This window comes from Centruroides sculpturatus, unplaced genomic scaffold (assembly GCF_000671375.1).
Source record: "Centruroides sculpturatus isolate CEXI.00-Female unplaced genomic scaffold, Cexi_2.0 scaffold724, whole genome shotgun sequence".
NCBI lineage: Eukaryota > Metazoa > Arthropoda > Arachnida > Scorpiones > Buthidae > Centruroides > Centruroides sculpturatus.
This window is the reverse complement of record NW_019384937.1, coordinates 110,410-134,505: the sequence shown is the minus strand read 5'-3', so window position 1 is coordinate 134,505 and position 24,096 is coordinate 110,410. Positions and strand designations below refer to the sequence as shown.

At 31.2% G+C, this 24,096-nt stretch overlaps 1 protein-coding gene across 1 annotated transcript in view; it reads right to left on the bottom strand.

The window, feature by feature from the left end:
* Positions 1 to 24,096, bottom strand: part of LOC111632078 (YTH domain-containing protein 1-like) — a 144,084-nt gene that overhangs the window by 87,177 nt on the left and 32,811 nt on the right. The window contains exons 3-9 of the mRNA XM_023376433.1: positions 15,499 to 15,752; positions 8,485 to 8,662; positions 6,393 to 6,611; positions 5,940 to 6,272; positions 5,710 to 5,867; positions 1,262 to 1,387; positions 1,092 to 1,187 (exon numbers count right to left, since the gene is read on the bottom strand). Coding sequence (XP_023232201.1) covers positions 1,092 to 1,187; positions 1,262 to 1,387; positions 5,710 to 5,867; positions 5,940 to 6,272; positions 6,393 to 6,611; positions 8,485 to 8,662; positions 15,499 to 15,752 — 1,364 coding nt within the window. The remainder of the gene's footprint in view (positions 1 to 1,091; positions 1,188 to 1,261; positions 1,388 to 5,709; positions 5,868 to 5,939; positions 6,273 to 6,392; positions 6,612 to 8,484; positions 8,663 to 15,498; positions 15,753 to 24,096) is intronic.

Genomic DNA, 24,096 nt, shown 5'->3' with positions numbered 1-24,096 from the left:
ATCTGTAACATTTGTCAATACAGTAGAGCATCAATTATCTGAATACTGATAAACTGAAACACCAATTAACCAAAAGCAATCCAATCAGCAAATTCAAATTTCTGCTAGTGCTGTGGCACTACAATATTTGGCTATGTCTGGACTACTCCAATATTATTTTTGTTGGTGTGCATATTTTAGTTGACAGCACTGGCCTGACCATATTATATCGTTGAAAATTATTTCTTTATTTTGCACAAACAAAATAAATATATTGAAAAATATAAAAACAAAAAAATTATATTTCAGAAATTAATCTAGTATCAAAAAAATTTCAATTCAGCACGACACATGTTGAGAGGATACTTAAGGATGTGACAATATTTGAATGAGACTTTCCCCCCATCGTGAGTGGTGTATTTTGCTTCAGCTCGTTGGAAAACAATATAGCCCAAGTGGCTGACATCTCCAGATAAACCCAAGAAAGAGTTTTGCTTGTTTTGTGTGGTGTTTTTCTGAAGACTGTGTTGTGCTGAATCAGAACGTTTTTTATACTAGATTAACTTCGAAAATATAATTTTTTTTGCTTTTATATTTTTCAATATATTTATTTTGTTTGTGCAAAATAAAAAAATAATTTTTAACAATATAATAGCCACGATTATTATTTTAAAAAATTTTCGTTAGGCATAACATTGACGAAAATTAACACAAAGTGACAATGGAGAAAAATTTCAACATGGGATAGGTTAATATATTTTTTCTTACATGATCAGTTATCCGAACAACCCTAGTTCCAAATTGTTTCGGATAATTGATGCTCTACTGTACTATTTTTTTATGAATCCTTAAAGACAGGACTGCTTTGACAAGTAGTGTAGATGCTATCAGAAATGTATAAGTATAGAAGGAGCTTACTTAGAAGATAGTTTTAGTATAAAAATTTCTGTTTGGTGTAGAATATAAAATATAAACTTGTGACAAAAGGTTAGTTTACTTTTGATTCTTCTATGTATTATTTTTAAAATATCTTATAGGAAACTATTTCATATTAACCATTTTTTCTTCCCAAATATTTAAAAAAAAATAGTAATTAAAAAAATAATGATTCAGTTGGTTATAAATTTATAAAATAAAAACAAAAGATTTTTACCTTGAAATTTCCCACTTTCTTTAACAGAAAATATTAAAATGACATTTTTGCTTTCCTGTGACAAGAAAAAAAAATAATTTTAATACCAAATAATTTAAGCTTAATTAATGCATATAAAACTATACTCACTCTGAATGCCTGATTAAGTCTTGCTTCATTTTGAGGAGGAGTTGACCAAACACCCTGTAATGAAAAATAGAGAATTTTAATCTGTCCTGTGTTGTTCCCAAAAATTTTCGTGTTGATCTCATTGACCTGCGTGGGTNTAATAATAGAAATTAATGAAATAATATTAAATTGTATAAAAAAAATAAACTAAATCACACTGGCCATTAAACAGGTATGTTAAAATATTAATTATTAGACAAATACAATATAACACTACATAAACAATAATGAATGAATACTTTTTACTGAAGCTCAAATAAGATGAAACCAAGGCTGCAATAAAATGACATTGCATTTTATCTAATAGCTATCAATTCAGTTTGCTATAAGAATAGTACTCAATAAAGATATTTATTTGCAGCACGTTTAATAGAAATAAATTAAAGAAAACAATTATGCAATTAATCATTTATATATCTTAAAGATCATGACTAAAATTCACATAGAATCTCTTCCAAAAATTATTAACTATAACTTAATCTGAGAATTCTATGTATATTTTATTATAGAATTCTATTTTTGTTCTTGGCTTATAGCATTATTTGTCCTCTAGTTGATCTGACTTCTTATATTAATGTTTCTGTAAATATTATACTTCAGTCCATTCTCCTGAATAAAGAATTACATAAACAACTTTGCAACTGAGACAGTTTGTTCAAATATTGGATTGTCCTTGAGCCCTCTACTGTTCAATCTTTTTATTAAGTGATGTCATGGAGGTTTTCAATAGCACTAACAGTAGGGGTTTTTACATTTCTCCTATAGTAGTCACCTGTCTATTTCTGCAGATTATATCTTATTATTGGGTAACAGTAGGATGAGTTATAAAAGAAAATCAATGCTTATATAAAAGATATTGTTTCTTCAATAAATTATACATATATGACATCAAATCCAAGCTAGTGATCTTTAAAAAAGGGTGAAATAGAAAAATCTAATCAATTTTATTTTGGTTGTATCCCAATGAAAATAATGCGTAGTATGAAATATTCAGGTGTTTTGTTTTTCTTTCTCATCCTTCTTGGATCATATTAAAAAACAGTTATTCAAGTTAAACAAAAAAGCTCCTATTTATACAAGTGTGGAAATGCATTAAGTTTAGCCAAATATTTAAGTCTTTGATTTTAAGCAAAGGGTTGTATCTTTATGCAATTTTGGGTTTGGTGGCTGAAGATGACAAACTACAGTAGAGCATCAATTATCCGAAACAATTCAAGACTGGGGTTGTTCGGATAACTGATCATGTATGAAAAAATATATTAATATATAAACCTATCCCATGTTGAAATTTTTCTCTGTTGCATGTTGCCTCATGTTGAATTTCTGTCAATTATTTCTTTATTTTGCAAACAAAATAAATACATTGAAAAAAAATAATAATATTTTGGAAGTTAATCTAGTATCAAAAACATTCCAATTCAGCATGGCACACGGCCCAACAACACAGTCCTAAGAAAAACACCACACAACCACACAAAACAAGTAAAACTCTTTCTTTTTCTTGGATTTATTTGGAGATGTCAGCTGCTTGGGCTATATTCTCTGACGAGCTGAAGCAAAACATACCACTCATGATGAGGGAAAAAGCCTCGTTCAAATACTGGCACATCCTTAAGTACCCTCTCGATGTGTGTCTTGCTGAATCGGAATGTTTTTGATACTAGATTAACTTCCGAAATATATTTTTTTTGTTTTTATATTTTTCAATATATTTATTTTGTTTGTGCAAAAAATAAAAAAATAATTTTTAACAACACAGTAAACACGATTATGATTTTTAAAAAAAAATTTTGTTAGGCTTAACATTGATGAAAATTCAACTTGGCATCACAGGCAACAGAGAAGAATTTCAACATCAAATAAGTTAATTTATAAACTTTTAATGTAAATGAAATTAACATTTTAAATAATACTGCTATATTTATTAACAAAAATGTATATAAACAACAGTAACTATTTAACAAAATAATAATAATATAATTGTTCAGAAAAATTATCAATCCTGCATTCAAATTTTTTTAATTAACATACAATTAAAACTGATGTATTTTCTGCAGCAATATTTATTTTTTACTGCATGCAAATACATCGATTTTAAAACTGCCTATCAATATTCCAAATGAAAGCAATAATTGTTCAATACATGTTGAATCATTCTACAGTAATTATATTGTAAAATAATTTTTACAAGATACATATGAACTGTCTGCAATTTATTTTCAATTTATAAATAAGAAAGATTAGATCAAAATCAAATCAATATAAAATTATTAAAAAAAAGTTGCTATTACTCTTGACAAAAATTTTAATGACTTTTCACATTAAACTAACACACACAAGATTAATGGGCTTGATTATTCCTTTAAGAATTATTTATAAAGTAGAACACTTGCAATTTAAAGTTTTAAATATAATAGCCATATATAAACACAGACACCAGAGATATAGTCGTGCTGGATCTCATTGTACAACATTAAACATGGGAAGCATTTCAGGATTTTTTTATCCATTCCTTAGTCAATCAAAACATACTATCTGTATATTTTGTTAACTATTTCAGTCATACAGATCATCTTGTTATTTATATGTGAAAAAAATTCAGCAACAAGTTGCTTAACTTTCCCAACTACATTTAAAAATTTGGTGCCTTCTATTATATTTTATTACAAAAGTTTTTATATTTTAATTATTATAAAATAGTAAAAAGCTTAATTCTGAGAGAAGGAATGGGTTTTATAAAAAAATTGTAAATGCTGATAATGAGTAAAATTGTTGTTAAGTTTGATCCTACTCGAGATATGGCACACGACTTTTAACCCTTTAAACCGTAGCACTNGTGCAAAGAAAATCGTGCACATTTGTCACATTAAAATTAAATAACCTTATGTTATTTTCATTATTATTAAAATTATATTTTAAAGGTAATAAATGTAAAAAAACTTATTCTATTTATCACTAGCTGTCTACCCACAGCTTTGACTGCATTATATCGAATTTTCTCGTGGGAGTAAGATATTTTCTCGCAGTAAAATGTAGCCTATGTCCATCTCCAACATGTAAGCTATCTCTGTGCCAAATTTTATTAAAACCTGTTTAGCAGTTTAGGGATGTTTCACACTATGACTGATTGGACCAATTGGTTTGACCCAGCCAATCCTATAATCGGACCGACTAGTAACAAAAGCATTCACATTGAGTACGATTATATGTCGGTGGCCGATTCGTAAGAATCAATCGGAACGAGTGTTAGAAATCATTTTAAGTTTTTCTAACTTTTAAAAATATTTTTGTAATCTACTTGGTTAAACTTTGCAGAAATTATCTTACTTTGTTTATAAATTCTTCCAAAAAATCTAAATAATACCATATTTTCTCATTGCGTCGATAATGTTTTTTAATATATATATATTAGTCATTTATGTTCCCATATAAAATTTAAGCAGTTATGAAAGAAGTTAAGTACGAAGGAAAATTTAAGATCACTCACTGTATATATAATGTAAAGTTATGTTTGATTGATTTGATAGTTTTCATATATCCAAAGTCTGATTGGTTGAAGTTTCAAAGCTCTCATTGGCTGTAGCTCACCGACTGCTCCAATCAGACTATAAATATTTACTTTTTAAATTTGTCCAAATGGAACAACCAGTCGGTGGACCAAGTGCTGTTGCCATGGCAACACGACTTGGAGTCATTCCAGTTGGTCATAGTGTGAAATAGCCCTAACTCAAAAAGTTTATTTGTATGCAGAAGGAAACTAGTCAAGTTCAACACGAGCACCACAAGTAACTCAAATGAAATGATACCAATATTCAACCTCTCGTCACATATTGTGCAGCTTCAAACCTCAATCAACATCCAACCCAACATTGGATCTGACATGGAGGCTCTTTGGCATGACTTTCCAGATCCCCCACTGCTAACAAGGATTGAAGAGTGAAGTGACAAATAAATGATTTCTTTGCTAAAGTTGATCCTGACACACTGTAGATGTGTGGCAAGGAGTTGAATATCAGTGTGATGTCATTTGAGCTACTTATGATACTCATTTTGAACTTGACTAGTTTCTTTCTGTGGTTAATAAACTTTTCAAGTTGCTCTTTCAGCTTGCATTTGTTTCATGTATGTACAGTACCTTGCAGATTCACTAAGTAATAAATTTCCATATGGAAAGAACATTTACAAACACCCTGTATAATAAAAAATTTTACTGTATTTCTTGTATGTTTTATATTTTCTGTAAATATACTTTTAAAAAAATGTATTTAAAGAGTAAAACCATTAATAAACTATATTTATATTTAATTATTATCTAATTTTTCATCCTAAAAATTCTTTCTATGTAAGTAAGATGCATCAAAAATTCAAAACAATACATTGTATCTGATTCATCTTTTATAAATGTCATATTTTAAAGAAATCAAAGAAAATGTTTCACAACTAAGAAATGTAAAAATAATTAATAAGAAATATTTACTTTCTGCACTTCCACCTTTACGATCATAAACAATTGGCGAGTGGGTACGTTTTCTGGATCGAGGTTCTTTCTTCTCTCTCTTATGTCCTCCTTTTAAATAAAAAATTTATTTATTTTAAACAAAACTGTACATTTACTCAATTTAATTCAAATGTTTTTTACCAGTCTCTGAACCAGATCTTGATGCTGTTAAGGAGTGAGAAGGTGATCGTGATGCCGAGTCACTTGACGACATCACACTACTATTTCTATCTTCTTCACACGAGCAACTACATTCAGCAGGAGCAGAACTAGAAGCTTCACTGCGGGTATCAAAATCCTGATCTTCACTTCCACCTCCAGCTTCTGGTTCCCTAATACCGGTTCCAACATCATCTTGAGCTGCATTCTGAATTTCATCAGTTAATTCATCAGCTGCAACCATAACATGTAATTTGTCAACATCTGATTCTTCTTGCTCCTGTTCTTTATTTGTGGGGGATTTATCTTTAGCAACTGGAACAAATGAAATGGTTTATTAAAATAAAATGTGCTTTTTAATCAAAATAATAGCAAAATTCCATGGAACAGCCTAACAAAATGTAAATATTTAATATTATATTTTAAGTTATCTACCATCTTTTGATGTGGTAGCTGTTTTGCTTGTGGCAGCAGTTTTAGTTGTTTCTTTTTCTATTTTGCTAGATGTCTTGCTAACTTGTGAAGATAGCTTAGGGGTTGGTTTCTTTTCAGATACCTTTTTCACAACTTTTGGAACTGTCTTCTTAGTAGTAACAGTAGTAGTAGTAGAAGGTGTTGTGGTTGTGGATGTTGTTTTAGTGTTTACTTTTTTCACTGTTAAGAAAATAAGATGTTCTGTAAAGAGTATTTATTTGATATATATATAGTTAATGCTTAGTTATCTGATATTCAAATGTGTTTTAAATGCTTGCAAATTTAAGTAATTCCATTAATCAACTATTTTAATTAGAATTAGAATTTTTGGAAAATGTTATTTAAATTAAATTTTAGTAGTTCTGGTCATTCATTAGTATCTGGACTTCATTAGTATCTTGGACTGGATTCATTAGTATCCAAACAAAATTTGTTTTTTTATTAAAGATTATTCTGTTAGCATTATATCAATACAAACATTCTTTTCATGTTTTTAATTCTTGAAAACAGATAACTGAACATACACTGTATACAATCATTGCTTAAATACTGAAAATTGTTTCAATTTCTTTCTTTAAAAATAATGGAGAATATATTTTTTGAATATTAAATTATGCATAGATAAAGATATATATATATAAGGACAAGTTATAATTATGCATAAAGGTTTGTACTTCTTGGATGTATAAAGTTTAGATATTATAAAACCATACAAGCAAAGAATAGAATATGTAAGAAAAATTTAACTGAATGTATGTGTATAAAAATCAATTCCTTACTAATTCATATTATTCATTTTCCTAAATTACTAGTGAAAAAAATATGAAAGTAATAGAAACAATAAACTGATAAAAAATGTGGATAAAATAATCTTTATTCAATAAATGAAACTTTAAAAGCACAAGAATAAATTTAAAACAATAATACAATCATTTTCAATTATTATATCTACTAAATACATGAAACAGAAAGTTAATAAATTTCAAATGATGCACTTAAGATGATAATAATGAACTAAACAATGAATGAAAGTAATTAGAAAATTAGATGCTAGTTATCAGAATTATAAAAATAGCAAAAATTGAAATTTGGTAATGCGTAATTCTGATTAAATCACAAAAGTTACTCCAATGAATCGTATCATCATTTTATTGTAGAAATTATTAATCTGCATTATTTAATCTCTCATAAATGCTATTTTTTTTTTGTTAATCTTTCTCACTGATTATTGTCTCATATATAATACTTTAAATTCTCTGACAAAATTGTGTGTTTGTGAATTGAAAATGTATTTAATATAAAATAAACATATGTAGAAAAATGTCAGTCTATTATTTTTAATAATCAAACCTCAATTTGTCTGTAAATAATTCATAACTAGTTCAGAAGCAAGGATTACATTCAGAAGAAAATATATTGTGCCATCAAATTAATTTCATATTCCTTTTTTTTATGAAAAATAGATTGTTATTTGGAGAGGTACTGGCTGGACACTATGTGATTTTACCTTAAAATTAAAATAAATAAAATAAGAAGAATAAAATAGTTTAAACTTTAGAGTTTGAGGAAGTCTTCACTGTAATCTCCAATTTTTATTTTATTCTAAAAGTATTTTTCCTTGCCAATCTTTGTGTCTGATTCAGAATTCCTGAAGTTAAATGTATCATCCAAATTATTTTTATTTGAAAATTTAAATAAGAAACAACATCAATATGATGTGATTCTTCACATAAGTTTGTTCATTGTACTTTAGTATAATGATATTCTCACCAATTTCCATTGATCTAAATCGTTCTGATGAAGCAGTAAATGATTTTACTGGTACTGGAATGGTCACAAATCTTATAAGTTTACACTAACAAATTTGGAATAAATATAAAATAAACATTATGAGATGAAAATTTTGTGCTGTCACCGCAACTATATTTTAAGTAGATTGTAGTTTTAAAATGTTATATAATGGCATTGTAAAAACAAACAAAGAAAGATATGTCTCTTTGGAATTCAAAAATCCAGCATATTTTAAGTAAATAAAATGAAATATAAAAGTTACCAGTTTTCGTCAATTCGGACTTCAGTCTATGAGAAACCTTTTCTTTAGTATTTGATAAGCTACTAATTGATTTGGCACTATTACTACTTTTTATGCTCGCTTTTATACTTTCTGATTTCACATTTGCTTTACTTTCGACTGCCTTTGTGCTTGTTGTGGATGATTTTGTGCTTTTAACCTAAAAATAAAAATTATTTAAAAATTAAATCTTTTGTAAAAAAAAAAGTAAATCATTTCCGTTACTTATTCTATTTTATAAGTTTATAAAATAAATTAAACATAAAATATACATTTCATAAAAAGAAACAGAAATTACTCAGTCACATATAATAATTTTAAATAGTATAAATAATATAGTTTAAGTAAAAAATAAAGAAAATTGATAGCAAAAAATAATAGTATTTGTTTATAAATATGAAAACAGTGCCTTAATTTACTATTTCCAAATATTCTAACTGTTTTTATAAACTCTCATTGGCAATAACGTTATACACCAAGAAGATGGTTTTGGAACTAAATGAAACTTTATTAGTGCAAATACAGGGTGTAACAATTTAATTCCAGGACTGGTCATGTAGTGCAGCAGTGTTAGTGTGCAGAAACTTGTCTAAGCTTGTCATAATAGTTCAACCATCTGGCTACTTATCTGCAAAGATTTGTTTGTGCCTTGTAACTTGTTCTTTTCCTGTATGCCATTCACATATTGCTGTAAGAAAGTGCTATCATGTTTTTGTCATGGAACAAAAAGCAAACATTAAGTTTTGTTACAAGTTGGGTAAAAGTGCAACAGAGACGTATGCCCTCATCAAGCAAGTTTATGGGAATGATGCCCTATCCCGCTCTCGTGTTTTCAAGTGGTTTGCGCGTTTCAGGGATGGTCAGAAAGACTTTGAGGACGATGCTCGCCCTGGACAATCAATCAGTTCGAACACCAGAAAACATCAAAAAAAATCAGAGACTTGCTGCGATATGACCATTGAATGTCTATTCAGATGATAGCTGAGACAACTGATATCAATCTGGAGACAACTCGCTTAATCATCACCGAAGATTTGGGCAAAAGAAAAATCTGCTTTCACTTCATTCCGCACTATCTCACTGAGGACCAAAAGCATCTCTGGCTGGAAGCGTGTCAACAGTTCATTAAAGATGTTGATGATGACCCTTTTTACTGGATTCCAAAAAATCAAAATCACATTGAAGGGACAAAGATTCGACAACCTGGAGGACATACAGCACAATGTGACCAAGGAATTGAGAGCTGTCAATGGAAGTGACTTTGCCGAGTGTTTCAAGAACTTGTACAAAGCATTGCGAGAAGTGCATTACCCTCCAGGGGAATTACTTTGAAACATATTAAAAGGGTTTTTCATTATATATTCTTTGTGTCCTTTTATTACCTCAGTCCTGGAATTTAATTGTCACACCTTGTATAATGAGAATGGTAATAAGTGATTACAATATAGTGAAGGAACATCCTGCACAACAGTGCTACAATTTAAAGAAACCTTTAGTACCATGTATGACTGCATCCTGCCTTGATACATGCAACAATATGGGCAGACATGGAAACACACAGGTACTGTATGCTATCCTGTGACAGATTTGCCCCCACAGACGTTGAAACTGCTGCTCCAAATTCCTCATACTTGTAGATGGTCAAAGTCAGTGCCCCATCTGGTCCCACAAATGCTTGATGGGCAATAAATCTGGAGAACATGCGAGCCAAGGAAGTGTGGCAATGTGATGGTGACCTTCCTGAGAAATCCTAGCTATGTTTAGCTGAGCATTACCTTGCTAGAAAATGGCTGTTTGCAGCCCTGCCATGAAAGGCAACACGAGATTCAGGATTTCTTCAATGTATTGCTGTGCTGTCAATCACTACTAGCAGTAAATGACTGCTAGTAGTGATTGACAGCACTACTAGCAGTCATTGGAAATTAAAGTTAATATATTGTAATAAAGCACTGCATAGCTCTAGCGATAGTTTAATTTTTTAAAATAAATTAAAGCTAAAAAGTACGCAAANTAGCAGTAATTGGAAATTAAAGTTAATATATTGTAATAAAGCACTGCATAGCTCTAGCGATAGTTTAATTTTTTAAAATAAATTAAAGCTAAAAAGTACGCAAAATTAGAATAAGTTTATCACTATTATTAAAATAAATAGAATTCTTTGTTTCTTTTTTCACACAAAATTACACCGGTAACAGGTTCCGCATTTAGTATTTTAGCCCCAGTGTCAGAGTGAAGTTTAATTTGTCTATATTTTCCTTAGAGTCCGAGTTAAGCAAGAATAATTCGAAACAGATTGATCATAAAGCTAAGAACACAGAGAATGAAGAGAGATAACTGTTTTCAAGTATTAAATGATAGCAAATAGTATACATTATTTAAACATTAAATTCCTAATATTTTAGGTATCTTTCCTACAATAATAAATTATATTATGTTATTCATTATTTATTTTGCCTTGAATCCAATTTCATATCTTTTTATATCTATACGCAACCCAATTGTTATTCCTCGATAACCCAAATTAACCAAACTGGTTTCTGTTAATGACTGCTATTTATCAATTATATTTTCTGAAAGTAATGGATAATGACTTTAGATTTAATTTTCTTTGAATCAGAGACAGGGAGAAAAATTTATCTGAACTTTTTATAAAATCGTTGGTGAACAAGTATTTATGGTAAAAATATATAATGATTAAAATTGTATATATAATACAGTAGAACCTCGATTATCTGGATTGTTCAAAATAAACAAAAATTCAAAAAACTTACTAATACACCTTATCTTGCAGCCGAAGTTTATTACTTCTAACGTTTTCGGTCTTGTTAAAAGACCTTTCTCAAGAAAAATAAAGCAAATAAAAATAACAAAATGTATAAATCGAATGCTTAGTACAACGAACAAGCTTTTTGAATATTTTTGAACTAGCCTATAATCCGTTGCAATTTATGACATCATTTTTAACTTTGCAACGGAAGTATAAAAATCCTAAAGATTACATAAATATCTAAATACAAAGAGTTACCATCTCCGAACGTCACTCATAAATACATAGTTTAAGATACATAGTAACTGCTTCCCTCGATTATTATGGTTTATATTAAGCTAGAGGACCATGCTGCCGATATTTTTGTCGATTTTCGAAAGTTGATTGCAAGGCCTTTATGCTTTGCTTTACAAATCTGCCAGGCTTCCGCGTAATGCCGGTGTTTCCGATCTCGAACTATCTGCATTAGTCTTGCTTGGTCCCATTCAGCCTTGACGTCTTGCGAGTCCGCTAAAACGTAGGTGGCCAGCGCAGTGAATGGTTGTTCTTTTCTTATATTTGCTTGATGTTCTGCTAACCTGTCTTTGATACATCTTGCTGTTGCCCCTATATACATTAATTTACTATGTCGCCTTGAGTCCGTAACGTATATAGGGGCAACAGGAAGATGTATCAAAGACAGGTTAGCAGAACATCAAGCAAATATAAGAAAAGAACAACCATTCACTGCGCTGGCCACCTACGTTTTAGCGGACTCGCAAGACGTCAAGGCTGAATGGGACCAAGCAAGACTAATGCAGATAGTTCGAGATCGGAAACACCGGCATTACGCGGAAGCCTGGCAGATTTGTAAAGCAAAGCATAAAGGCCTTGCAATCAACTTTCGAAAATCGACAAAAATATCGGCAGCATGGTCCTCTAGCTTAATATAAACCATAATAATCGAGGGAAGCAGTTACTATGTATCTTAAACTATGTATTTATGAGTGACGTTCGGAGATGGTAACTCTTTGTATTTAGATATTTATGTAATCTTTAGGATTTTTATACTTCCGTTGCAAAGTTAAAAATGATGTCATAAATTGCAACGGATTATAGGCTAGTTCAAAAATATTCAAAAAGCTTGTTCGTTGTACTAAGCATTCGATTTATACATTTTGTTATTTTTATTTGCTTTATTTCTCTTGAGAAAGGTCTTTTAACAAGACCGAAAATGTTAGAAGTAATAAACTTCGGCTGCAAGATAAGGTGTATTAGTAAGTTTTTTGATATTATAGTATGAAGTCCCAAATGATAAACAAAAATTTTTCGAATTTGCTGATTTGCACTTGGAGAATTACGATACTGTTTATGTACGTGATGGAATGCATAACTTTTTTGTTTTTACAACGTCTCACCCGGCACAGTGGTTGTAAACTCTTAAATATATTTTTCGTCGTAATAAAAATATAACTTGGCATACGTATTTATAAATAATTTATACTCAAATTACATCATTTCTATAATCAAGGGCAGTGTAAGGCATGGGCAACGTGGGCCACCACCTATGCCTCGCGGTCTGAAGGGTCTCGCGCCTTGAAGGTTTATGCATTACTTAAAAGCCAAGAATGCAACGAAAAAATGTTACTTGTCATAAAACGATAAATAGTTTGTCAAGTTTTTATTCATAAAAATGCAGTTTCAACTGCTTTTTATTTTATAAAATCCGTATTCTTGAGCTGCCAGAGGGCCTTTTAAACAATAGCTAGTCTGTTAGCACTGGTCAGTAGTAGTCAATAGAACATTTGTTCTATTCAATAGAACATTTGTTTCTTGAAAATTTGATCACGATTTAAATACAGTATTTATTTTTAATATTACCAATATGTCATCGAAAAGAAAACGTGTTGTATTATCATTAAAAGACAAATTAAAGTATTTGTTTCGATTATCTGGATTTTTCCTTATCCGGACTACCTTCATCCCCAATTAGTCCAGATAATCGAGGTTCTACTGTATAGTAGATTCTGCTCTAATCACTTGTTTTACAAACCCTCACTTTAATGACTGTATAAATTATGAATGCCTATATTTTTCATTGATTATCCTGGTTTAATATTAGGTAATTCAAACTGTATTTCTAGGAATAGATTCTCAACTTATGATGGTTTGTTTAATCATAGTTTCCCAGAAACCAATCTGTGTATAAAGCATGAATCTACTCTATAAAAACACATTCCACTTGTATTGATGTAATTGTATATAAAAAGATATTTTAATTATAAAGGTAAATAAAAATTAACATTCAATACTTAGCAACAGTCTAATTATCTTAAATTAATTTATAATTTTATTAAATTATTATCTGGAAAAAAAGTGCACAAAGTCCTCGATTTGTAATCATTCTACAAGTTTAAAACCATTCTTACACACAACATAAATAAATAAACTCTATTAAAAACTAAATAGAAATATAGATTTATTTCAATAGTCTTAAAGCTTATTAAAAATTTAAAAGATCAAGCAACTAGTTTTAAGAAGCCATAAATATTCTTTATTTAATAACATTTTTGTCCACTCTGTGGTCATCCTTAGTTTTCCAAAGAACACAAATAAATGGTGTGGAATGCAAATCTAAAATGATTCATTAAGTTTGGAATACAGTGCCTAAAGCTTAAAAAAAGTTTATTAAAGCAAAATCCTAAAGAATTAGCAATCAATAAATTTGTCACTTCTCTTTCATGGCTCTGCAGATCTACAGATATTCGTGTTTATAAAGTAGAATAAGAAACATCACAGGATAATTTGTAAAAGTGACCAAAGCTAATGTCACTAGGAGTATTCACAATCCATAAACTTTCTTACTATACCAGTTTTCATGGTTTTCTTAAAAGCTACAAAAGCATCATTTTCTTAATTTTGTTTTCATTAGTGCAGGTTCTATGGCAAAAGTCAATGGCTTAACAAAAAATTTCCTCTGAGCAACATTCACCAATTATCAAAATTTGTCAACAGAGGATTCAGTCATTTTGTGGTTTTAAAAATGGCTAAAGGAATTTCACAAAAGACAATGCTTACTAATAAGTGGTACAACAAAGATGAAATAACGATTGCAAATCATTCTGTTGGAATGCGAGTTTACAGTTTGAAGCTTTTGTAAAACATGGTTCTCTTAAAGCAAGAAAAGTTTCTCATTGTGAATACCTCTACTATCTCTACTGTATCAAATACAAGGTGTGATAACTTAATTACTGGAATGCACCTTTAAAAAATATATACATGGAACTGTACACTAGTGGCTACTGTCACCTTCAAAGTACTCTCCTTGTGCATCTATACACTGACTTAAAAAGTATTTCCATTTCTAGAAGCATGCTTGAAACTCATTTTCTAGAATACTGTTGAGTAGCTGTTTCACATATCATGAATGTGAGACAGCTACTCAGTTGGATATCAGTTATATTAGAAAACCTTCATCCTTTCAGCACAGCTTTTAATTTTGGAAATAAGCCAGAAATCACAGGGAACTAAGTCAGGTGAATAGGCAGGATAATCTATTGGGTAATTGCATTTTTGTCCAGAAAATGTCTCGCAGTGAGTGAACTGTGACTTGGTTTGATGAATGATCCACTTTTCAGGCCATAGTTCAAGTCTTTCTTCAAACAGAATCTCTGTAGTACTTCTAAATAGCGTTGTTGATTGACTGTCCGTTAAATAAATTCTTGGTAGACTATTCCCTTGTGATCGAAGAAACACATCAGCATGGTCTTAAACTGTGAGCATGACATGTGTGATTTTTTAGGGCACAGTGAACTTGGGGATTTCCATTGTATGCTCTGATGTTTTATTTCTGGGTCATACTGTAACATTTCAGTAGCCCATTTGCTGGTTTTCACACAAAATTTAATATTAATACACTGCTCTAAATTTTGGTCACCCATTTTTATGTCAAAGAGTACACGCAAATAACTATTACCTTCCCAATATCTAATTAACAACTATCTCTATCAGCTTGAAATTTACACACACATTAATTCGAACATGAATGCACGTGCCATTCCAATATAATTATGTCATGGGTGACTCTAAGCGGCCATTCTGGGAATTAAATTGTCACATCTTGTATATGTATTCTTCAAGCCATTATTTTATGTCATATTCTTATACTTGTATAAGCTAGAGGAAGCCACATAAATTAAGGACTCATTAAATTACATACAAAAGTAATTTTAAAATAATAAACAACATACCTTTACTGGAGATTTCTGAGGAACCTTCATTTCTTTTGATGAAGATTTTACAGCACTTTCTGCTTTTGACTGATTAACTCGCTGAACGCTCGGTTTTGCAGACATTTTGCTACTTGTGCTACTTTTCTTTGTTGTAAAGGATTGAGAACTCGATTTTGTTATTTTGCTGTTAATTAATTTGGATGGTGTTTTAGCTGATGGTTTAGTGATTTTTGTTTTAACTTTGGATTTCACTGAAGGCTTAACAGTGATTGCTAAATAGATGCCAAAATTGTAAACATTAAAATAAATATTAAATAATTTTAAGCAATATATTAGAATATGAAATATGCAATGTTTCAGGATTATCAATTATCAATTCAAATGCTTACTTATGCAGATTACCAAATATCTAAAAGCAGATTTTATTGGATTATCTTTTTTCTACATATTTACTTAGATAATAAATAATATGGATGAACGGTATGCACTTAGACTGCTTTAACATTAACATTAATAATTGCTGTTGGGATCGGCAAAATATGTATACAGGTAACCCCCGTATAACACGGCACTTCTATAGCACGGATTCACTCTAACACGGTTCGAGAATTGGTACCATCCCCCGTATAACACGGCACTTCTATAGCACGGATTCACTCTAACACGGTTCGAGAATTGGTACCATCCCCCGTATAACACGGTACTTTTATAGCACGGATTCACTCTAACACGGTTCGAGAATTGGTACCATCCCCCGTATAACACGGTACTTTTATAGCACGGATTTACTCTGACACGGTTCAAGAATTGGGTAAAACCCTCGTACAACAGGAAATGTAATAAATTTTTATATACTTAAGTAATAATAGTTCATGAAAATTATTATTTTCGTGAACTATTAGTACTTAAGTATGTAAATTTTCTCTTCTCGCCTTCTGTCGATACACGTGGTCCTTCTCGAAACTTGTTTCAATGTTGACAGATCGCGACGCTTTTGCTTCTGATGTTGCCGAATGTTTTTCCCTTATTCCATACTTGCTTTATTTTTCATAAGTGCTTAGCACCATATAAAGAAATTTATAAAGACCTTTTAACTAGAAGCAAGCAATCTAAAATTACATACATTTTGCAAAAGGTAAAGCATGGATCTGAAGATAATGCAGAAAAATGCTCAGAGGATAAGGATAACTTGCCAAAAAGAAAACGCTCTCAGTTAATTAATAGTGTTTTTAGTGATGACAAAGAAAACATTGTTTAATTTATATGTATCACTTTAAAAATTTTAATGAAGATATTTATCTTAATTATGAAAATATACTAGCATGTTTTTTAATTTTTTAAACCTAACCCTCCTTTTCCTATTAGTTCTTTGTTTCATATAACACAGATTCACATAACACGGCAATTTTTTGGAACGTAACTACCGTGTTATACGGGGGTTACCTGTATTTTTTCTTCAACTTAAAACTGCTGAGAAGTGGCACTCTCTCTCTTTGCATGCTTTACAAAGTGCTGTAGTGTTTGTTATGAGATCTTTTTCTTTTGTCTTTGTGCCTGATGTGATTTTGTTCCACACCAGAATTCAAGACTGAACCTTGAATGTACATGTTATTTTATTATATACTTTTTGTAAATTATTAAATAAATTCACCAGCTATTTGATGGAGATGTTTGTTGTGCTAATTTTCAATCCATTTCTCAAGCAAGCACACAACAATTGCATTAATTTTAAAAATAAATTTAATAATTCAGGCTTATTTGCAAGAAAAGAGTGACCTGAAGGAAAGCTTGAACCCTATCTTTCATATACCATATAGATACATTATCAGTTAGTTAAAGTTAGCACGAGATGATGCATACCTATCAGCCTTTAATACAAATTATTTAATTTTTTAAGTTAAAACCTATCTAAAAGATAACCCAATAAAATCACATTATAACATTTTCTGGTCTGTGAATGAGACCACAATTTCTCTTATAAAGTATTAGTAGTTTCCATTCTGTTTTCTCAAATTAAATAACCACATATACTCAAATTTTTTAACAATTTTATAACTTGGGTTTTTCACTTCTATGCTTTCAAAGCTTTATTTTAAATTGCAAGTACCAAAATTGCATGTGCAATTGTTTTTTATTTTGAAGAGAGTAATATGAGAAGAGGATAATAAAAAATTGAAGACATGTTCTCTTCTTTTCCATTCTCAGGAAGTATGAACTGGCCTTTGCTCTATACTACAAGTTAACCTCCACTGCTTTGAATGACTAGAAATAGTCCTGTATTTGGCAGTTCCAGAAAGAATATAAGAAGAAATATTAAGAGTATGTTCAAGCTGTACAAAAGAGTATGAAAATTCCTTTCAAACCAATAAATCAGCATTTTCATCAAAGGAACTTCCTCACATCCTGGCAACCACAAGAGAAAAACATTGTTCATTGGAACACAAAAGCATTCCACATAAGTGTTTCTGATGGCATTTCAAACAGTTTTTCTGTCAAAAATGATGTACATAGCCTTATTAAGAGGAAAGCTACATAAAATAGTGCAAAATGCACTAAACAATAAAATAATCGCTATGAAACGTAGTAAGGATAAAGAAGCCTTTAACCTGAATGTCCCCTCCAAATGCTACTATTGGTTTTGGCTCCATTGTAAACCAGTCTAAATCTATGGATGAAAAGTCACACTACCCATATGCCAAATCAAGGTGCCTATTAAACAAACAGAGGTAACATTCTGTCAGAGTTCATAGAAAAGATATCTTTCTTGAACATGTGCCTCAGCAAAGACAAAATAACCAAACAAATGGAAGAAAAAAAAACTAAAACCTACTTACTCGAGTCTCTAACCAGTGTAATTGTTCTTTTTAAAATTGTGTAATGGTGTTTTAGAATAAGGAATCCAGCTGTTTTACCTGAGGAAGGACACGGAAGGTGTTCGAAAAATGTCTGTTTCTTCAAAGTTGTTTATTTTATTGTATTTCTTCACACCGGTTAGAGGCTCGAGTAAGTAGGTTTTATTTATTTATTATACAAACCGAGTATGCATGAAGAAGTTATAGAAAAAAACTGTTTATCAACAAGAAAAGATGATACAGATTAAAATTTCATTTTCACTTATTTTATAATGGTCAGTAAAAAATGGAACCTTGAAACCAATCCTTCCATTTTTCCATCAAAATGTTAGTCTTGATTTACACAATTTCAGGTTTGCAAAGAACCAATCTACTATGGAAATCAGCTGATTAATTTCTATGATTTTTCAAATACAGCTTCAATATAAAATAAATTAGAGTTACTTCACATGCCTGATGACTATATTTTATTTGCTGCTACTTTCTGACAATAAATGCATTTGTTTACAAAAGACTTCAAAGCCACTTTTATTGCTCAAAATACTTTAGATGTCTTCATGCTTCAGTGGTGAGATTCCATATGCTAGCTTGAACAAAATTAGAACTTATTTCTGGCATTGCTCAAGTTTTATTCATTTTGAAAATGAATTTAGTTATCAATCATGATGATTCTGGAGTTTTAATCTGCTATGCAAGAAGTCGTTGAATGACATTTGGTCGACAACTCACTATTGTAAGTTGAGTCAAACAACAATTAGTTTGCAAGTCCGCTTGGTGACAGGACAGTTACGACTTAATAAAGTTCCAGGCTAAACAACTTCTGCATTTATTCAGCCAACAGGAAAGCAAGATACAAACCAAAGGAGTTGCAAGTGGAGTTGTTTAGTAATATGGCAGAGAAGCCAGTAATGGCAAGGCAGCTTAAACTAATAATTAATTTGTTAAACAAACATAAAAATATGGTATCTGGAAAATTTGATATCTCATTTACAGGAAAAGATAGGTAAAATTATAAGAGAATTTCAATATTTTACCGAATGCCAATGGCACTGGTCCTCTAAAACCTCAGGTTAATAGAGAAAAGTAAATATAGGCTACATTTAACTCTATTTAAAATTTATGAACAATATGCTGACGATCACGCCAAAATATTATATTGTAAAAAGAGAGGCACTGAGGTCGGCGTTATGTGTGCGTTTTTCTTTAATCGCTAGTACTTTCGACGAACATATGGTCGTCGTCATCAGGCGAATTACCGAAAGAATTAAACGGAAATAATCCGATTTGGAATAGAACGCTTTAAATTTAAGATGAAACTTTAGTCAAAGTCGTTAGGAACACGATAGAAATATTAAAAAATGTTCGAAAAACGAACGAGCAGAAAGCTCCATGATGTGCGAATATGCGCATGCGCAGATCTAAACACACACTATACGCATTCTGCAGAATGCTAATTATTACTTAATTGCTTATATAGTGTGACCCATACACTGGGCAGCTCGAGAGTTGGAATGTTGCACGTGTCCAAGATAGTAGTAAGAAGAGACTCCCATATGAAAACGATTTTCCGATCCTTACAGCTCTTGAGCATAACCGCTTGGGACCATAGCGGGTTGTAACCCTGCTCAAGTACTTTTCTTGCGAGCTCGGTGGTGTGTCTACCCCTCGCAACATCGTTTTGGTGCTCTTCTAGTCGGCTGGCAAGCATTCTAGTAGTGGCCCCGACATATCTTGCATTTACTCCCGTTGTAAGGTTTTCCAGAGGTACAGCATAGACCCCCGACTTCTCAAGCGTGGAAAATTTGTCCCTATCATTACAAATGAGTTTGCGTAGGTTTGGAAGTGGGGTTAGTGGTAGTATAAGGCCGTGCTGCTTAAAGATTCTGCAGATACGTATAGAGAGGGGTCCCAGGTATGGCAACGATGTTTGTACCATTGAAAATTCTCTTTTGCTGCATAATGTGGTACTTGGAAACAGTGATTTCTTTACCATATTGAGCACGTGCGTAAATTTTGCACGTGAAAAGCCAGCAGTGCGTACCCCCAAACTTATGTTGTCTAACTCCATGTTTACCAGCTCTTGCGAAGATGATAGTACGTAAGCCCTTCTAACGAGAGAGGCAATGGCAGCATTGACATATCGAGAAGGCTGAAAGGCCTCTGCTGGTATAATGTGTGGAGCTATGCTGGACTTGTGATGAACCGAGAATTGTAGTCCTTTGTCGAGGGTCACACTATATAAGCAATTAAGTAATAATTAGCATTCTCCAGAATGCGTATAGTGTGTGTTTATATCTGCGCATGCGCGTATTCGCACATCATGGAGCTTTCTGCTCGTTCGTTTTTCGAACATTTTTGAATATTTCTATCGTGTTCCTAACGACTTTGACTAAAATTTCATCTTAAATTTAAAGAGTTCTATTCCAAATCGGATTATTTCCGTTTAATTCTTTCGGTAATTCGCCTGATGACGACGACCATATGTTCGTCGAAGGTACTAGCGATTAAAGAAAAACGCACACATAACGCCGACCTCAGTGCCTCTCTTTTTACAACTATTTAAAATTTATTTTGTATTACAAGTACAATCTATATATTAACAGGACTTATTATACTGGAATTATGAATGCAGATATTTAGTCTTACAGTTCAAAAATAATGTTCTTTATTTAGTTTTTGAACTGAAAGACTAAATATCTGCATCCATAATACCAGTATAATAAGTCCTGTTAATAGATAGATTGTACTTGTAATACAAAATAAATTTTAAATAGAGTTATAAAAAAAGGACAAAAAGGCATATTAATTAAATAGGCTACATTTGTTTGTTTTAAATAATAACAAAATAATGTAATTGGTAGTTTTAATAATGGATTAGATCAGGGCTTCTTAAACTTTTTTTATTCACGACCCCATTTATGATTATGATTTTTTTGCGACCCAAAAAATATAAAATAAAGATATATAAAAATTTGCAAAAACAATAATGGTGTAATACCACAGTTCACTCGTGTTACAATGGAACAGAGACAACTGAATATACTGAAAAGCAACAACACTACACTAGTTCACACTACAATCAGTGTTGCTGAATAGTTGTCTCGCTGCACCAGAAGTGACACAAAGCACAACTCATGAAACCTATGATACAAAGCATGCCATTTTCAAACTCTCACAAATTATTTTCAATATTTTGCATTAAAATCTTGCGACCCCAAATGGGGTCACAACCCATAAGTTTAAGAAGCCCTGGATTAGATTATTATAAAAAAATTAGTATGATTTTTTATATTAGGCCTACAGGCTATTAAATTTAGTTACAGTATATTATACTTGTGTGTGTTGTAGATCAATAAAAATATAGCTCATTGGAACATTATATTGCAAGTTGAAATTAAACTAATGAGTCTCTAACATTTGTACATTAATATACAGTATAGAATTTTAAAGCATGGAATGATTTCAAAGGTAATGTGAAACAAAAAGCATTGATGAAAAAAGAAATCATTTGGAAAGACTGATGGTTAGGTCAACAAGTGGCCATGTGTATTGTTCTTACTATGCAGTGAGAAGGCAAGAAAAGTTGAATGTAACAGATAATCACATAACACCCACAAAGTCATTTCTTACATTGCAGACTAGGCTACAGTGAGAAGTCCTGGAGAGATAACATACCTATCCTGTCAGGCATCACAAGTCGTATCTTGCAAGTAGATCTCACATAGCAGACTAGAGTCCCTGTTTTGACTAGGTCATTGCATAATTCTTGAGGTCTTACACAACATTATATCAATTTAAACTGCTCAGCTTGTTTGATACTAGTATTGTGTATAAGAAAATGATTTCTCACTGGCCAGTTGAATTCCTTTTTAATTAAACTTGGAGTGAATGGAACCTCTTCATTATCATCACTATTTGAGATTAAGAGTTTCAAAAAGACAATATCTATTATTTCATAAAACCTTTGCTAAGACCTTTGTCAATCAGCAATTCATTGATATCTGCAAATGATAAATTGTCGAATCCTTCTCTGCTGACTGAATTTGTCAAAGTAGCGATATTAAAACATTCTACCATATAGGCAGGATCCATACAGATAATTCTATCTGTGATTACCTGACATTCCATGATCAATTGTGACATTATTCCCTGACTTATTGATGTCTCTGCATTTCCTCTTTCCATTATGCAATATTCAGCCAAGTCTATTTAAGCCCATTTTGTACATAATTATATAAATTTTTTTTATTAAAAAACACTTTATTCACTTACAAAAACCAAAAAGCTTCATTTATTGTTAATAATTAAAACTGATTATGTAATTAGCTATGTCATATAAAAATTTCATAATTTAATTTAAATTAATTCATAAATTTTTTTTAAATAAGAAAAAGATTTGTATTGCATCGTAAAATCAGATTTTCTTAAAGCAAGGAGGCAGTAAATTCAAAATAATTTAAACAAGAAATTGCGCACTCAGTGAGATGAGAAATCAGTGTGCTTTTTGGTCCAGCATGGATTTATTCAAGGTCATTACATTTCTTCCCATCTTTCCCTGAAACTTATAGCGGGAGTGGTGGCGTTTTGGCAGAAAAGCAGGTTGGTGTCGATGGTGTTTTTTAAAACCCAATTTTAACTTTATGGTGATATTTTGGTATACTTCCAAAAATCTTCAGTTAGAGAGAAGACATATCACAGATCAATCCATCAAAATTGGCAGGATTATTATCTCCATATACTGCACATGGCCAGCAGCAAATAATACAATGAATAAAAATACATAAATTGTGTGAGATCCACCACTTGTTCCAAAATGTTCAGTACACAATATCATTAAGCCATCTGACAGTGTTTTTCCTCCCACCCCATGGCATCAACTGACTGCAATGAGTTAACTAAATGTGGCACAGGTCAAAAAAATTGGGAGGGTTGTGTATGGGACACAATCACAATTGTTTAAGGTGTGAATCCATCTTTGTGTTTATCACATTCCAAGTCAAAATCTATTGGTTCAGGTGGCAATGAACTCAAAATATTGTCAAAGTTGATGCACTCTGTTTTCTTACACACACTAAACAATCTGCACCAGTCAGCATTAGTCATTCTAGACTTTTCTGATTCCTTTTAAATTTTTCTTTCCAATGATATATGTTTCTTACATTTCTGTTCATATTTGCTTTGCAATTTCTTCAACCCACACAGTTATTGGCTTATGGCTTTACAAATTCTATTTTATTGGTTATTACTGCTAAATATTATTCTAGATACTGTCATTTTGTACAAATTGACACCAATTTCAACATCCTATCTCTTCACAATCCAAAGTTTCACTGCCCAAATGCCACACTGCATCGCCATTTTCAGTGCTCATGCACAGCCATTACCTTTCCCCTGCACAGTTGCACACCCCCACTATCCACCATTTTAAATATGGTCATAAACTTCCTATCCAACAAAATTTAAATCATTAGATTATCATTTATAGTTTACTAGCTTACCCGTCGCGCATTGCTGCGATCTCAGAAGAAAGGAAATTCAAGCAAACTCGTTATGATAAAATTCAATTTACATTTTATTATTTTTATTGAAACTTATTATTATTATTCATTTTCATCGGGAAAACATTTCAAAGTGTCGTTTCAATTCTATTTATTTATTGGAGTGTTTGTGGATACACGATATTTTTTGTTTTTCCGTCTGGTGCGTACACGAATAAATCGGAAGGTTTTCCGACGCGTGAGCCGGCCACATACAGTTGTCCATG